At 31.9% G+C, this 18,679-nt stretch overlaps 1 protein-coding gene across 3 annotated transcripts in view; it reads right to left on the bottom strand.

Annotated features, from left to right (window-relative positions):
- Nucleotides 1–90: 90 nt before the first annotated feature.
- LOC139506286 (deoxynucleoside triphosphate triphosphohydrolase SAMHD1-like) overlaps nt 91–18,679 on the bottom strand; it is a gene marked incomplete at its 3' end in the record, with an annotated part of 28,596 nt that continues 10,007 nt past the window's right edge. For all 3 annotated transcript variants that reach the window (XM_071295431.1, XM_071295430.1, XM_071295428.1), the window contains 10 exon segments: nt 91–204; nt 810–889; nt 9,121–9,310; nt 10,435–10,491; nt 11,189–11,280; nt 12,263–12,442; nt 12,882–12,923; nt 13,765–13,965; nt 17,331–17,413; nt 18,108–18,298. In XM_071295431.1, coding sequence (XP_071151532.1) covers nt 91–204; nt 810–889; nt 9,121–9,310; nt 10,435–10,491; nt 11,189–11,280; nt 12,263–12,442; nt 12,882–12,923; nt 13,765–13,965; nt 17,331–17,413; nt 18,108–18,298 — 1,230 coding nt within the window.

Raw genomic sequence — 18,679 nt, forward strand, 5'->3', positions numbered from 1 at the left:
TTTACTTTTATAAATTGTGACTTTGATGGAGAGTAGTCTCATTAGCACTCATACCACATCTTATTTCTATTTCCATAAATGTATAGCTACCTCCTTTGAGTCTTTTCCCTTATAACATTCATAATAGTTATCACCGTCTTTTTCATAGAAGTATACACATTCGATAGGGTTGTCAGGTCCTTTTCCGCAGTTAAACGATAGTTTCTTTAAATAACATATAATATTAAACATATAACTTTTTTATTATCTTCTACAAATCTAACAAAAATAATACTGTTCTGCAATGAATCTTATGAAATACATTTCAAATAGATGAAAAAGATTTTCCTCTAAGTTCTAAACCACACTGTTGGATCATATCTAATTGTGACACCAAGAACCCAAATAATTAGCGAATGTTTAAATACCGATGTCAATACGACGGGTGCTACTGGTTGAGGAAACACTGACTTACCATCCGGAACATAGGAATTTACCCCGGTTTTGAATTTAAGCGAAATTTTTTTTAAATCTTGAATTTTTCTAGTTAATTTTGAGTTGACTGTCGTTCTTCTTTTATGAAAGATTTGTCTATTTTGTCTCCTTTTACGTTACTTTTGTTTTTGTTTGCAGTCATTTAATGCACTATCTCTATTTTTAGTAACCAATATGTATTTTGCATATATATTGCTGATATCAAATGTCTAATATTTTTCATAATGATCGTCATGGTTTTTACCTGTAAACGATCGATATGACCGAGTTTAGAAAGATAAAGATAGTTTAGCTCACATTGTTAATGTTATTCCAGAGCAATAAAGCTCGATTACCTGCACTCTGAAGTCTTCTTCCTGAAACCCGTTCTTTTCAGTTTTTCTTCTATTTTATCAATATTATCGTTCGTCAACTCCTGCAATCAATGGCGAAAAATAAGAAAACAAGAAAAGCTATAGTTATATGTGACTGAACACGAGATTCCGAGGCCAATACAAGTAGAAAGTTGAAGAGCATTGAGAGACCCTTCTTCTCTAATCAGGGAGGTAATTACATATTATAAAAATGAGAACCGTAAATGATTTGACTATACGAATACGATCAAACATAAAAGATAATATCAAACATGCCCTCGTCACAAGATATAAAGCCGAGTCTTTAGTTTTGGCCTGTAATTGTTTCCTTAAGGAGCACGCAAAGGGGGGGGGGGGGGGGGGCGGGTAAGGTTTTTATATTGTTCATTGTTGTAGAGTGGTTATCGAAACAATCATACCAGGTATGTTATCTTGTCCCTATTTTTACACTTTGTTGTGTAATGTTTATAGCGCATAAGCTGCAAGATATGCATAAAAAGTAAAATCACCAAAAAAACTCCACCTCATAGAATCCGAATTCATGTGAACTTCAATTTAACCTGTTAGAGATGGATAACGCATGAATTGTGTGTGTTCATTCATTTAAAGGAAAAGTATGTCAACATTGAAACTGAAACAAAGTTAAATTAGGTCCAATTTTTCTTTTCTTATATAAGTAAAAACGAGGATTAACATATATTTGTAATCTATACGATGAAATTAAACAGATATAGGAAGATGTGGTGTGAGTGCCAATGAGACAACTCTCCATCCAAATAACAATTTATAAAAGTAAACCATTATAGGTCAATGTACGGCCTTCAAAACGGAGTCTCAATGGAAAATTCAATTGCACTAGTTCGCTTTTTATTTATATCTATACTAATGTTTTTATCGATTATATTATCATTCATCGGAGGCTACTCGATAATTAATTAGATGGTGTCTAAACTTAAAAACACACGAAACGAATCTTCACCTTATCGAGACCCTATCCTGTTAACTTGTTTATTTCAAATAATTTGGAAACATGTTTTAAATCAAATAAGTGAATTTGAGTGAAATTGGTGACGTAGTGGCCCTATAAATAAATTATCCAATTCAACATTATGATTAGATCTTTTAATATTGTTTTATTGGTATTAATTTTGATATTGTTTGCAGTAAATTAAATTCAAACTAATTATTATGTTATATACATATGCACATTCATGGTTCTTCAATCTGTCGTTACCTCTATCTTATCATTGCACAAGGTCATGTTTATTACTGACTGTTTTAATACTAAATCGGATGTTGAATGATACTAATTGAAATTTTAGTCTTAGATGCATTATTTTAATTTATTATTTGCTATTGGCTTTGTGCTACCTATCAGTAGAGGTATTTCTACTTTGTATATATCTGATGACGGAGGCCATTTTCAACATGTTTTATTACAGTTTTTTGTTCTAATGTTGTACTATTACACAACTGTGCTAGGTTAGGGGAGATTTGGCGTTTTCAAATTATTTACAACCGTCAGATTCTATACTTCACATGCCTATCCTAAGTTGGAGTATGTAATCGAGTGGTTGTTGTTTGTAGGTCTTTATCATATTTGTTTTTGTCCATTATTTTGAATAGCGTGTTCTTGTTTTGTGCTGTTGTACCTTGTCCCAGTTTAGACGGATTGTTTGGTGTCATCTAACATCTAACTAGTTTAATACTGCCACGTTCTGTGTGTGGCTGGTCCAAGTCTGAACCCTGTTATTCAGTGATTGTCGCTTATTGCTGTAAATCATATTTGTTTTTCATTCATTATTTTATACATAAATCAGGTCGTTAGTTTTCTCGTTTGAATTGTTTTGCACTGATTATATTGAGGCCCTTTAGAGCTGACTATGCGGTATTGGTTTGCCTTTTGTCCAATGCCGTACAGTGATATATAGGTTTTAAATTATGTGTCATTAATCTCTATTCGTCTCTTTTGTGAGTCATAAATAAAATGAGACTTCGGTAAATATCAATGAGACAGCACGCAAATGGGAAAAAATCAACAGACATCTAGAGTTTTTCGATGTGACAATTGTAAAGTTTCCACAACATATGTTGAGTTTTTAAAATGATGCACAGAAATTTTCCGTATGAATAAAAGGAACGCCAAAGACCAAAAACCTAAAAACTGGATGCACAAATACCAAACCACGTCAAGAGAAATATGATCAAATGGACCGTACTAGTACAAGGACCAATACAGTATGACATCCATTATCACTGAACTAGTAGATATTTGTTTATGGGCCAGCTGAAGGACGCTTCCGGGTGCAGGAGTTTCTCGCTGCGTTGAAGACCTATTGATGACCTTCTGCTGTTGTATGTTATATGGTCGGGTTGTTGTCTCTTTGACACATTCCCCATTTCCATTTTCAATTTTATATGATAACTGTAAAATGAATATAATGCCATACACCGAGTCAGCACATAGAATCTGTTACGCAAGACCATCCTGTATCATTTGTTAATAGACACTTAACATTATTTGATAATATCTGGGTACTTTTCAAAAAAACTTACTCCTTTCACTATGAAATGAATGTAATTCCAAAATTAAAGTTCTCACAAAACAAGTCTGTATCGCATAGTTTTTTAAGACAAAAATGTATTTGTTCTGACAAAATTAATATTGAATTTTGTGTACACAAAATTGATTTTGATTTAAAAAAAAGTGCGCCCCGTAGAAACATGGCTCATAATTGCTATACATATCAGCATAACAATTTTTAATCTGCAAATAAGTGATTGCAAATTATTGTTTTTTCCTCGCCGGGATTCAAACTCATGATATTGGGATATCAAGACAACCTTGAACGAACTTATAAAAAGTAAAATCATAAACATACTGAACTCCGAGGAAATTTCAAAACAGAAAGTCTCAAATTAAATAGAAAATTTAAAAGCTCAAACACATCAAACAAATGGAAAACAACTGTCATATTCCTGACTTGGTACATGTATTTTCTTATGTATAAAATGGTGATTTAAGCCTGGTTTATATCTATCTAAACCTCTAACTTGCATGACAGTCGCATATCGTTCCATTTAAATGACAAAGATGTGTAAACAAACAAAAATACAAAATAGGTCAAAATGAAAGACAAGAATACAAAAAAATATCATGGTACAATGACGGGAGGTACAAGCACAGTATAGAGCCACATCAAATGCAACAAAGAAAGTCAAAAAGATATAAAGACAAAGCATATAAGCAAACACGAGAGACAAGGATACAAAAAGAATACCATAGAACACAATGACGGTATGCTACAGATTCACGTAACATTCAGCTTTCCTCGTCCGTAGAATCTATAGTTGAAACAAATAACATGATATATTAGGTATCCAGGTGTGTTGATAAGTCGTTATTCTAAGGCTATTTTTTTCTTTTTTTTTCTGTAGACTTAGCTTTCATTTTTTATTACCATGCATTGTCAAGCTTGGTAACTCATAATTGTTTCTCAGTATCTCAATATACGATGCTGTCCCATACTGAACCTTCTGACCTTGTTTGTTTACATTCAAATTTCAATGGCGTCAAAATCATGTGATGTCAAATCGTTATACCCAATCAAATTGCTCTACTGTCAATTAGGGGATTTTTCAGTCTACGGCAATTACGTTATTTCTTTGTGGGATATTGCTTTAAAATAGTTTGCAATCATTTGGGGTTTTATTCAACAGGAAACCTCCTTTTTTTACATTCCTTTTGACATCAATGGAATTTTGAATGAATATTTACCTACAGTCATGATGGTTAGAATATCGATCTTTTTATTATGAATAAAAAAAAATCTATGAAAAATGTAAATTGTTTTTTATTAACCTACTCTATATTCCTGTACAAAATTATGGCATGGACATCGTTTTTTCATATAGTTTTCCTCTCATTTTGGTTTGGCTTTTTTCGCGGGAAAATCACAAAGACGTAGGGAGCATGTCATTTTAAAATTCCTAAAAATATGATTTGCTTGACCTGTATTGCCTGCCACAAGATTGATGACGCTGAATGGAATGTACACAAAGCAATAGAGGCCGGAAGTGATATTTTGTGAAGTTCTAAAATGTTTTTAGACATTCAGAAGTCGGGATTGAAACGGGCATTAGAAAATTGGCATTTTTTAGCAATAATTGAGAACAACAATGAAAACTTACCTGAAGAAATATTTTTTTATTCTGCACTGCTTTTCTACGACGGAAGTAGCATAGTGACGTCAATGCGTAGTTTCTCCGTGTGTTAAGTTCAAACACAAATACCTAACGAACTGACAAGATGAACGATTTAAGACTACGGTAGGATATAAAGATGGAATTGATTGCAGATTAGCTAAATATCTATTGGAGAGGATCGTAATATACAGTCTCACAGTATTAATAATATATCAACAAAATGATAAAGCATTAATTTACTTTCTTATTGAGTAACTACACCACACAACCAAATTCAAGTATATCAATTGGTGAAAGGCAGCCTATCTTTCATGATCAAAATAATTCTTTGAGTGATCTTTTGCGATCAATTTCGATTAAAGATAAACTTAAATATATTTGTTTTAAGAATTATTTGAATTTTTCAAGTTATACCATAATTTCATTTTACTTGACTAAATCATGATATATTCTAATGTGACCATTACAGTTACAAAACGGGATTTTTTCCGTAGTGAATATCAATTGATTATATTTCGCCTATTATTATTTAAGATGTTGAATTATTTTTATAGCCTTTATATATTTTCTGACTTGTTTAGAAATGCCGCCTATTTTTCATAAATTAGATTGACACTAAATGGCATTCACAATCCTATTCCAGATTTTCATTTGACCACAATGCTTGACCACCGACAGTTATTTTTTCGCGAACATTTTTCTTGATATGCCGAATGACATTTAATCAAATGCTAATAAGTAAACAATACAAACTACAGCAAATATTTTCTTTGGTTTCGTAAGTTCGCTTTAAGGGCGGAAAGTAGGGGTATTCGAAATGTACAAAACAGTATTTCAAATGTATCTAGAAGAAGGGACGCTCGTTTCAATTGCTGATAAATGTTTACCGCTTAAGAATAGAGACAAAACAATTATGTGAGGAACACCTCATTCTAATTCACGAGATTTACAGGAGCGCATAGAAAAATGCTGTGACAATTGTTAACGCAGACACATATAAAGTATTTCAACAGTTCTCTCAAGTAATCTATGGAATGCAATTTTAATTTAAAACATTTCTAACAAGTCTTCGAAAGTTTACGGTATACTCCTGGACTTTTTAACTCTACAAGCGCAACTAACAAATATCACATGAATGGTGTAATATTAAATTGTTGAACAGATTTAGGAAAAGCTTTGTATTCCTTCTTATGACATTATTGGTTGTTATTAGAAAATACCAATGATAAAATGTGATTCACAAGCATTTATGTATAGAACAAAGAAAAAAATGTATTATGAGTTGTTGTTGTTGTCGTCGTCGTTAACTTTTTACATTTTGAACTTCTTCTAGAGAACCACTGAATGGAATGAAACCAAACATGGCATGATTGTTCCTTATGAGGTGCTGACCAAGTGTTGTTACTTTGTAGCCGATCCATCATCCAAGATGGCCACCAGCGGTGGACTTATTTTAACATAGGACCTACGGGAAATGCATACAAATGACTTCTTTTAGAGAACCACTAAATGGAATGAAACCAAACATAGCATGGATGTTCCTTATGAGGTGCTGACCAAGTGTTGTTACTTTGTAGCCGATCCATCATTCAAGATGACCGCCAGCGGGGGACTTAGTCTAACATAGGACCCTATGTGAAATGCATACAAATGTTTTCTTTTAGGGAACCACTAAATGGAATGAAACCAAAACATGGCATGAATGTTCCTTATGAGGTGCTGACCAAGTGTTATTACTTTGTAGCCGATCCATCATCCAAGATGGCCGCCTGTAGGGGACTTAGTTTAACATAGGACCCTATGGGAAATATATACAAATGTCTTCTTTTAGAGAACCACTGAATGGAATGAAACCAAACATGCCATGAATGTTCCTTATGAGGTGCTGACCAAGTGTTATTACTTTGTAGCCGATCCAACATTCAAGATGGCCGCCAGCAGGGGGACTTAGTTTAACATAGGACCCATGGGAAATGCATACAAATGACATCTTTTAGAAAACCACTGAATGGAATAAAACAAAACATAGCATGAATGTTTCTTATGAGGTGTTGACCAAGTGTTTTGTTACTTTGTAGCCAATTCATCATCCAAGATGGCCGCCAGCGTTGGACTTATTTTAACATAGGATCCTACGGGAAATGCATACAAATGTCTTCTTTTAGTGAACCACTGAATGGAATGAAACCAAACATAGCATGAATGTTCCTAATGAGATACTGACCAAGTGTTGTTACTTTGTCGCCATTCCAACGTCCAAGATGGCCGCCAATGGGGGACTTAGTTTAACATAGGACCCTATGGAAAATACATACAAGTCTTTTTCTTATAGAGAACCACTGAATGAAATGAAACCAAACATAGCATAAATGTTCCTTAAGAGATGGTGACCAAGTGTTGTTACTTTGTAGCCCATCCATCATCCAAGATGGCCGCCAGTGGTGGACTTAGTTTAACATAGGACACTAAGGGAAATACATACAAATGTCTTCTTTTAGTAAACCACTGAATTGAATGAAACCTAACATAGCTTGAATGTTCCTAATGAGATGCTGACCAAGTGTTGTTACTTTGTTGTCATTGCAACATCCAAGATGGCCGCCATTGGGGAGACTTAGTTTAACATAGGACTCTATGGGAAACGCATACAAAAGTCTTCTTCCAAAGAACCACTGAATTGAATGAAATCAAACATAGCATGAATGTTCTTTTCCTTATGAGGTGCTTGCCAAGTGTTGTTACTTTTAGCCAAATTTTATATTTTTTTATATGATTTCAAAAACCCAAGTAAATCAGGTGAGCGATACAGGCTCTCGAGAGCCTCTAGTTTTTATTGAAATGACATTATATACCTCCATAAGTCTTGAAATCTCCCGGCGGATTACATATTTGTTTGATTCTAAACTCCAACCGTTGATAAAAATCGACCGAAAAACAAACGATTAAAAAAAGTTTAAAGGGACAATAGCTACGAGATATATAAAATATCTAAAATATGATTTTAATAAGCTAAGAAACATTGATGATGAATTATTCACTTGTAAGTGAATAATTCACCCCATTGAATCCGTTTTCATGTGACCTTCAATTTAACCACTTAGCTAGAGATTGATAACGCATGCATTGTGCATGTGAAAGGGTAACAAAGGTAAATCATTTGCTTGACTGATTAGATCCAACAAAAAAATCATTCTTAGACCGGTAAAAACGATGATAAAGATATATTTGTAATCTATAACAGGAAATTAATAAGTCCAATTGCACGAGTTGATTAATCTATTTATATCTACATTTATGTTTACATCACATATATAGTCATCAGAAGTCAACTCGATAGTTGATTAGATGGCTTTTAGACTAAAATACCGACGAAACAAAGCTACAAATTATCGTGCCCATGCCCTGTAAATTGTTTATTTTAGACTTTTGATAGTTTGAAATTTTTTGAAAAACTAAGGATTTTCTTATCCAAGGAATTGATTACCTTAGCCGTATTTGGCACATCTTTTTGGAATTTTGGGTCCTCAATGCTCTTCAACTTTGTACTTGTTTGGCTTTACAACTATTTTGATCTGAGCGTCACTGGTGAGTCTTATGTAGACGAAACGCGCGTCTGGCGTATTAAATTATAATCCTGGTACCTTTGATAACTATCGAACAAATGTTTTGCATTGTTATAAATCAAATATAAGAATTTTAGTTAAATCGGTGAACATGAATTCGACAGCTAGTGCCCGTTTAATCGAACTGTTCTCAATCATTATATATTCCTCGTCGTAATGGAAAGGTAATACATATTTGCTATCTAAACTTTCTCTACTTTATGAAAACTAAAAAAAGGGAAATACATACGACACGTGTTTCAAGACCTTCATCGTGTACGGTCCTTATTCAAATTGAAATCTATACCAAGTGATAAGTGCATGCAAGTAACTCATTCTTTTATTTCGAGTGTGAAAAGTACACAAAACAGCAGATTTTGGATTTCAACTCCAAGATGCAATTGTGCTGTCATTAATTAATAACATGCAATACATAATTTGTTATAAAAATGTTACAGATTCTTTAAAGTTATAGATGGACTTACTTGTTTTGTTGCTGTACTACCGACACATTTATAAAGCTGCCGTTTATAAATCCTTTTTATCAGAGTTTTTGCCTCTGTCAACTTTTCATTGGTACTCATCAGGATAACATCAACGATACTGTCAGTTAATTTCTCATATGCAGACATATCTTGATAAGCCTCACTCATTTTTACCGTTTTACCACTTAAACTAAATATTGAATATTCAAATTAGTTGCTTGGATATTCGGAATTAGAAATTTCATTCAACATGTTCAACTGACAATTGATTTCAAGATTAAACATTAAATGTGACCAAATCTCCAACTGTCATTTTTTATTGCTCTTTAAACCTGTAAATCTAGCTAAAAATTCCAAATTTGAAACATTTTTCAAAATTTTGCATATAGTGTTTCAAGTAGATGTTATTACAACTAAATAGGAGACTATCTTCAGACAGACCTTATAATCAAACTTCATTCAAAACTTGAAACTGATATGGGAATAGTAAACCTTCTACAAGTCAGGATACGGTATTACAAGCTGTTCTCGTCAGAACTTTGTTTAAACAATTTTTCGAAAAAAACGTTCACACTTAAAATTGAAAAAGAAACCCACACTGAAATAATAAACTTTAAAAAGACAATTTTTTTTTTTAGAAAAAACGCACTGTGATTACGAAAAAATGAGACACGCACACTGAAAATTGAAAAATAACACACTGAGATTTCAAGAAAGACACACCTAGATGAAATTACACGCTGGGAATTTTTAATTGTAAAATGAGATTTATGTGCGCTTTTTTATGCGCACATAAATAATCATCATTTACTAACCTGAATCTATTACAGACTTTGAAAAAAACCAGCAGAACTCATTAACGCTTCAATTTGGTTTAAAATGTTATATTAAAAAAATGAAATATGACGTATTTTAAAAAGATTTAAGTCATTAATTGAAAACAACGAATATCCACCTTCTTTCATCAGAAAGTTTAGTCAAATGGTGAAAACTTTATTGAAGTTATACGAAGACATTGTAACAATCTACACAAAGACAAACAATGCAGTGAAATGTTTACCCTATAAATATAAACGTAACAAATATGTAAAAGATTACCTTAAGAAATTTGGGTATAAAAAAACGATGTAAAATCTTGAAATTTATTACGAATGTTGGTTGTAGGTACCGCAATTCATTATAATGACATGAGTTCCGGAGACAAGAATATTAATCTGTTGAATTTTTTTCATCTCATGGATATTCATCATTGATGTGCATATTAATCTCAATGTGTGATTATGAATTTTGCCTTTAATTACATAGTATACCTACCTTTTATCAGTTGGTATGGGTAGATGGTCGTTAGCTAAAACAAGAGCATCAGTTAACCTGTAAAACAACGTTCACGATTGATATAGTTAAATAGCCATTTCTTTTTATATCAATTAATGGTAAGATCAAACTTGATAACTAAGATAAGGGTCAGATCAATTTTTGGATATACGGTCATTTAAATGTAACCAAATTTGTGATTACAAACAAAAACACGGTGTTCAACTGATTAAGGGAATGTCTATAGAAGTATACAATTTCACAAATCTTACAATGATTTTTATTTAAACATAGTTTGGGTTTTGATACACTTACTAAATAAATTCAATGCAATATGCTACTCCTTTCTTATAAGAGAAAAATGTTCCTCAAAAATATTTGATATTTAAACCATAACTAAGTTTCTACCTTAATTTTGTTTTCCCATTGAACAATATAACTTGTCATTGTTTTAGATATCATATCTATATTGAAATATTCTAAGTTAACGTTCTGAGTACACACTTGTGGTAAAATAAGAATATATCGAAAGACAGCTAATGGGTACATAACCCTTATAATTGTTCTGTTCATATCGGTAAGTAGGAATTACTCCATAATTTTACTGATTTGAAGCCTTTTCGGACACAAAACTTCATAGTTGCGTTAACTTGACAAAAAGAGTGCGCAACATATACATATCTTATGGGTATAAAACGAAATTAATAAATGATTTTAGAAGATATATAATACTTTAATGCCTTTTCTTACTTACATTAATTCTATAGCCTTATTTACTCTATGGTAGTAAGCACTTCTGAATAGACCAATTCTGGTTTGAAACAGTTCATACAAATTGTACTCCTCCTGTAGAGAAATAAGTTATAATCTAAACATGCTTTACATTCGTACAACAACAATTTAGCAAGAAGTGATGAACCATTAGTACTTATTGCAATATCGACTGTCGGCTGATTAAAAGTGTCGATAAAAAAATCAAGCATTTTGTAATTTTATTTTCGATGTTATTATCATTGAAATCAGTTATATACTTCACAAAGTAGTGTTTTACATGAGCTACAACTAGGAATTTGAATGTAAATTTTTGTGTACGAATATGATTCAGAATGCATATAACAATATCTAAAAGACTAAAAAGCATCTTGCAAAATTTTTGATATATAATGCAAAATAACAAATATTTTGATTTGCTGGTATATTTCTATCCTATTATAACGGATTAGTTACATTTACTTTTGTTTGCCCTATTTTCCAGTAAATATTCGCTTTCATAGTCGTCAGTAGATTTGCAATTGTACAATGTCCTTATCAAAAAGGTAAAAGGCTACTTTATAAGTGATACTACAGCGTCTATTTGACTAGGTACATGTATCATATCTAAGATTTTTTTGTTATGTTTTACCACGCTGAACTCTGCATAGCTTTTACAAAAAACATGATATATTATATTAGATATAAGTAAAGGGCGAGGGTAGAAATCTCACTAAACATGTTTAGCCTCACCTCATCTGTGGACTTCGGCTGTATTCTGCTCTATGGTCGGTTTAATGTCTCTTTGACACATTTCCTATTTTTTTTCAAATTTTATATAAATAACCAACACTTTTTATAAAATATACTTAACGATCAAACGTGATATGCAAAAGTAATTGACACACCAACGTAACACATTTCGCCCTACTAGTATTAAAAATATCTTAAACTGTTGTGTTCGCTGCAATGTGTATTGGTCTTTCGATTAGCAAATACATCAGACGTAAGTGATAAATATATATATATAGGGTATGTTTTTATATTGTATGTTTTAAAAAATTATGTGCATATTTACTTTGTCTCGAACAGCAATGGTAGATTCGTCAGGATTGTCACTTCTTTCTAAAAACATCACCCGGCATTGACTAATGAAACGAAGATGGTCAAAATTACTTTTCATGCCAAGTCCATGACAATCTCTAGCGAAATAGTCCATTTTATCAACATCTATCTCGTTTCGCTTATTAGCTACAATCTACAAAAACAGAACCAAAAGCTATATCAGAACATATAATACGTTGCCCGGACATTTTGATTAAATATGAAAGGAATGAGAAGCGACAGGTACTAAAGAAAAATTCAAACTTAAAGAAAAGTCCAATACAGTTGATTAATTGATTGTTGGTGTTTTTATGCCACTTTTAAGAGCCACATTTAGGCTATTTCGTGGCGGTCAGTTTTGAGTGAAGGAGGAAGACTGAGTCTCCGGAGAGAAAAGTATACAGAACAATAAAAGTCATTAAGTTTCAAAGAAAATAAAATGTCAATAGGTTTCAATTAGAACACTGATTCTTTTAAATCTACAAAAAAGGCATGTGTGTCCATGGATTCATTTTTCTTTTCTTTTGATAATGATGAAATTCACAGTTTCGTCAACTTCTGAAATGAAAACAGAAAAGCACTAGCAAACTTACTTCGTACATATATGATCTAGCATTTTTCTTTTCTGGAGATGACTGAAACATAAAGAGGGGAAACATAATAAGTCAGTACATGGATAATGGTTTTCGAATAGAAATAAAGTGTTTTTATCTAATTATAACTATCAAGCTTTAAATTACAATGATAAAATAGATTAAATAATTGCTAAAGACGTTTCATCTTAAGCTTTATGAAGACCTTTTATGAGTATTGTTAAGATGATGTCGATGTCGTTTCATCAAAAGCATTTCGGTATGCGAAGAAAAGATATAGAGATATTCTATTTAATTTCCATCAAAAACCACACGGTCAATATAATAAAAAGAATAACTTAATTTAAACATATTTTATTTCCTTAAATTTGCAAAAGGGATGAGACAAAAGTTTATAAAATTTATATAGTCTTCTCCCAAAAGAATAACTAATATTAGAATTATAATATAAAAAAACACTCAACTGGTAACAGAACAATATTGATTATTAGTTCATGCGCTGCGAGCATTTGTAAATTATAATAAATTGTTTGCCATTCGTAAAAAAAGTTTTTTAAATATTTATTTATTCTTCGAATTGTTTTATATATATATATATAACATCTTCATGCCTTATATATCATGTACTGTAGTACGCCGCTAGATTAAAACTGACGTGGAAAGGTAACACATGCCCACCGAAAGCTCTTTTTTAGAGAGCCCAGGTGGTCGTGTGGTCTAGCGGGACGGCTGCAGTGCAGGCGATTTGGTGTCACGATATCACAGTAGCATGGGTTCGAATCCCGGCGAGGGAAGAACCAAAAATTTGCGAAAGCAAATTTACAGATCTAACATTGTTGGGTTGATGTTTAGACGAGTTATATATATATATATATATTCTTACCGGTTTGCCCTTGATGAGGTCTTTAATGAAAATGAATTTGCCCTTGATGAGGTCTTTTTTGAAGTTCTTATACGATTCGAAATCGCCAATTATTGTCTTTTCAATTATTGTCTTTTCAATTATTGTCTTTTCAAACTCTGCTTTTACATCAGGATTGTTTTCGAACAAGTATTCTAGCATATCTCCAGACACATCTTCATGCTAAAAATGAAATATATATTTCTTTATTAAAAAATTATTAGGCTAGTATTACAAATGTAACAAAATATTTTTATGATCTGCAGACCTCAGGTTACTCAAAACAACTGTCAATTATGTTCACTTCATTTTAGTTTACATGCATTAAGCGGTATAAACAACCGTTTGTTAAGTTTTAGACATTTGGTAATTTTAACCAAAAAATAGCATATGCATCTAATGATGTGGATAAATATTGCTGCGAAAGCAAGCCTTCCATTAACATTCTGGTAATCTATTTCTGTACACCATTATCTGAGCATATCTTACATTTCATGCTTGTATATGCATCTTTTGTATTAATTTAGTTTCTCCTTGAAAAAAAAAAAACATTTAAGAAATGAGGATCGAAACAGCTTTTCTCTCTGAAATATCGTAATAAAATTGTTGTTTTGCTATGTGATTCAATGTGAAAAATATCGTCTTCTTTTTTTATAAGTGTAACACTTCACGTGTTTATTTGAGTAAACAGCAATCCGTGTAGGACATTCCGAACAATTGCTTGATTTCCATGTTTGTTTCGTTATCAAAAATGAGAGGGATTAAACAAAGGATAGAGCTACAAAAAAAAACACCATTTTTTTACGGCCAAAGTTTATGTTCACAGTTGCAAAATAGATATTTATACAGTATATAAAATATCTTAAAATTTAGTTATCTGGACAAACAGAAATTAGTAAATGTTCAAATATCGTCAACAATACTAATTTAAATAACACAAAAACTTGGGGAATTCAATGAACTCCGAAGGGAGCGAGTTCAGATACATTGAAAAGGTAAGTGTCTTCTTGTAAGACAAACAATAGAATTTTACATGCAGTGAAAATGTCGGGAATTGACCACAATTTGTAAAATTAAAGCCCAGACTACTATACAAGAACCTAAGGATCAACGAAAAAGAAAACATGACGTTTTTGAGTTGAAAAAACCTATACATCGTATTGGTCAATCAATTTGGATTGTGACAGTAAAACTATTGTTGTGACAATTATAGTTGTTCATAACTCTATTGAAGCACTGTTTTTTGAGTCAGCAAATGATGTCAGTATAGTTGGAATATTCCCGTGGGTTACGTATGGACGGATACAGTAAAACAACATATGATGAAGTATTGATGAGGAATGGAAAGATAAAAAATTGAAAAGTTGAAATCATCTCGTTTTGCATAAATCAAAGTTTGAACACGTCCATGTTTGTCATTTACGAGGAAGAGATCACAATCTACTTTTGATAGTATCCTTTATCCCAAGTTCACTGGGATATATGAGAAGTAAGCACTTGAAATGTTATTGAGTGAGATACAATTAATACTATATCTTAAGTATATTTGAATGAGAGACTACTTCTCCAGATACGTGTTTTCATCTTTTAGAAAGTTCTAGATGAATTCTGTATCAAACGAAAGGAAAAACAAGTCGATTAGTAGTTGTACCAAAATAGTGTCCATCGCAATACCGACTGTTTAGTAAAAAGCAATCGACAAAACTTGCACTCTGGTGAAAATGTTTGTATCAATTTTGAAATTGAACAAATAGTTTCGATTCAGAACAAAACTTTACGACAAACGAGATAGTTTCAGCTTCTCATTGTAAACTTTCGGGTTCTATATTTATCTCAGGGTCAATACAGTATTATAAAACTGGCATTTCCTTACATTATTTCCAAACTAGAAGGTTGCTGCTTACAAGGAAACTATTAAATCTAGAGTTCCAAGTGATGAAGTTGAAATCATTCCTTCGAAAATTGCATTGACTGTTCACGAGTTTGTTAATCGTTATGAATTATATATTACCCAAATGAATAGGGATATGCATTATGTAGTTTGTTTTCGACTTCTGAGATTGAATATCCTTTTGGTAACGTTCGCCTTTCCTTAATATAATTTTTTTAAATTTATTTTGATGACGGTTTTATCAATTTCAATGGATTAGCTATACAACTTGATCCGTACATAAATGTAAACGTACAATGCGGGACAAAGGTTGGCTGCTACATGTTATTCAATTTGTCTTTCTTCGACCTTTATATTTTTATTGACCTCCACCCTCCCAACATCTCATCCAATTGTTGATTATCGCTTTCTAAATGTATGGATTATTTGGAAAAGTTCTAGTTTATATGTTTTCTTGGTAAAAGGCGCCGTGAATGGCAAATAAAATTCTCGATATTTGTACGACCGCATCAGTGTTTGTGTAGGTTTGTGGGGGATCGTTTATGGGCAGATGACAGTTTCTGGTTGGTTTTTTTTGTTATAAATTGGCTCCTGCTATTATAAGCAAAATGAACACCATACGTCCCGAGGGTCACGAATGAAGGCTTGTAAAAGAACAAATATTAAAATAGACAAGTAAGAGCAAACAAATATCCATAAGACGTAAACGGTTCTATTCAGATCTCTTCTTAAGCCTGGTATCATGACGATTTTATAAGTTCAGTTTTATTTCACTGCATATAGTTTTAAAATATAAATGATCGTTTTATCTGCATAAAAGAGATTGTGTTGGTTCAGTTAATGAAATTGTGACTATTTTTCACTTTTACATGTTGACGTCATTATTTTCGTTATAATAAATGAGCATATTTTGTAACCCGGATTTGTTTTTCTCAATCGATTTATGACTTTTGAACACCGTTTTACTACTGTTGCCTTTATTTGAACCATTTTCTGCTTAGGACTGAACTTAAGTCCACTTAATATTGGTTCACATAAGGATCAGGTGATTGAGATATGTGGTAAAAGATATTAAAATTGTAACTTTTGTTTATTCTTCAGTTTTCTATGTTATGTCATGTTTGAGTTTGACTGTCCCTCTGGTATCTTTTGTCCCTCTTTTAATTATATACAGAATAAAATGATTTATTTCATTGATTAAAACAAACATAATTCAGAGTTGTTGAGGAAATATCTCTTATAATTATAATTTTATAAAGGGATATTATAGAAAAATACACATGGATAATATTTATTTTATATTTTCGTAAAAAAGCTTTTATATGGCTCAGATAGCATAGTCGTTCATAATTCGGCCATTCATATGAGTTTTCTTTCTATTCATATAATACTATTTCTCTCTTTAAAGTCCTTACACTATTTTTAACAAACATCTATAGCGTGAAAACAAACTGGATAACATTATCTTTAACATATTGTCATATTATATAGTATACTGCAAACTCTATTTTGGCATTTATGTAACCCCCTAACCAAAAAAAAAAACCCCCAAACAACCAAAAAAGGCAAAACAAATATAATATTACACCTTTTTTCAAATACGTAATCAGTGATATTGAAGATTTTCTTAACTGCTTATGAGATAGCAAGTACGTACCTCCCATTCTTTTGTAGTTTTGTGTTTCTTATGAATCGCTTTATTAAACAACCGATCGAACAAATGGGAAAATGGTCCATGGCCTTGAAGAAAAGAAAAACAAACAATGTAAGAGAGAGAGAGAGAGAGAGTATGTAATCGTATAATATTAATACTTATATAACAAGATGATTTTGTGTTCGTTCTACGTCTTCTTATACGACGAAATAGTTTCAGCGAGGACTCTTTTGAAAATACACGAACAATAGAAATATAGTAAGACAGTAACACATGAGTTCATAAATCAGGTTGTTTAAAGAACTTTTACAATTTCTTTTGAGAACACCCAAGAGGTTTAATAAAAAAAACACCAATCTTCGGATACTTGTAATTCGAATAAGTGACTGAAACTCCATGTTTAATTGTATAACACAATAATCGTTATCAATTGGGAAAGTTGTGTTTGATTTCCGTAATAAACTATGGTACGTCCTGTTAGAAAACGAGAGTAATTTATTCAAAAAAAGATAATTTCGCCAGCTTATTTATGCAATTTAATACTGCAGGAAAAATATATCCAGTTGATAAATACTTTTAAAAAGAAGATGATCCGAAACTGTTTTCGAGTCATCGTTTACTCCAAATACTAGTAGTTTACTTCAATCTTCTGGTTAATGTTTAGTTTTTATAGTATGTATGAACTTGTGCACGTCATTTCTTCTTTCTAAACGTTGTGATAGCTATCTTCCGACTTATTATTTGATTCATAAGAAGAACTTGCTTAGCTTATGTCCATACCTATGTCATGGCATAAGCCTGCAATCTCTATACAAAGTATGTCATTGTCCGTCATTGTAGCTTCTTCAAATTTTTTAAGATACTTTTCTTTCATATCGTTCGACAACTTCTTGTCTTTCTTCAAATCCATTTTGTCTTCTTCAAGTCGTGCCCGCAACTGATGGGCTAATTTGCTTGCTAAGAAGCATGTCCTGTATATTGAAGAAAAAAAAAACATTCATCAAACTACAATTTATTAAAATGAAAAACAACGTTATTGTCAAGTAATAAAATAATTGTTTAAGATATCAAATATGTATCGCAAAAGAATTACAAAATGTGAAATGTTTACACATGGAAATAAACTCATCATAGATACAAGAATTAAATTTTGTATTTACGTCAGACGCGCGTTTCGTCTACAAAAGACTCATCAGTGACGCTCGAATCCCAAAAATTTAAAAATGCCAAATAGAGTTCGAAGTTGAAGAACATTCAGGACCAAAATTCCTAAAACTTTTGCCAAATACAGCTAAGGTGATCTATTCTTGAGATTGAAAAACCTGTTATGTATGTTATTTAAAGTCTAAAAT

The sequence above is a fragment of the Mytilus edulis genome, unplaced genomic scaffold (assembly GCF_963676685.1).
Source record: "Mytilus edulis unplaced genomic scaffold, xbMytEdul2.2 SCAFFOLD_498, whole genome shotgun sequence".
Taxonomy (NCBI): domain Eukaryota; kingdom Metazoa; phylum Mollusca; class Bivalvia; order Mytilida; family Mytilidae; genus Mytilus; species Mytilus edulis.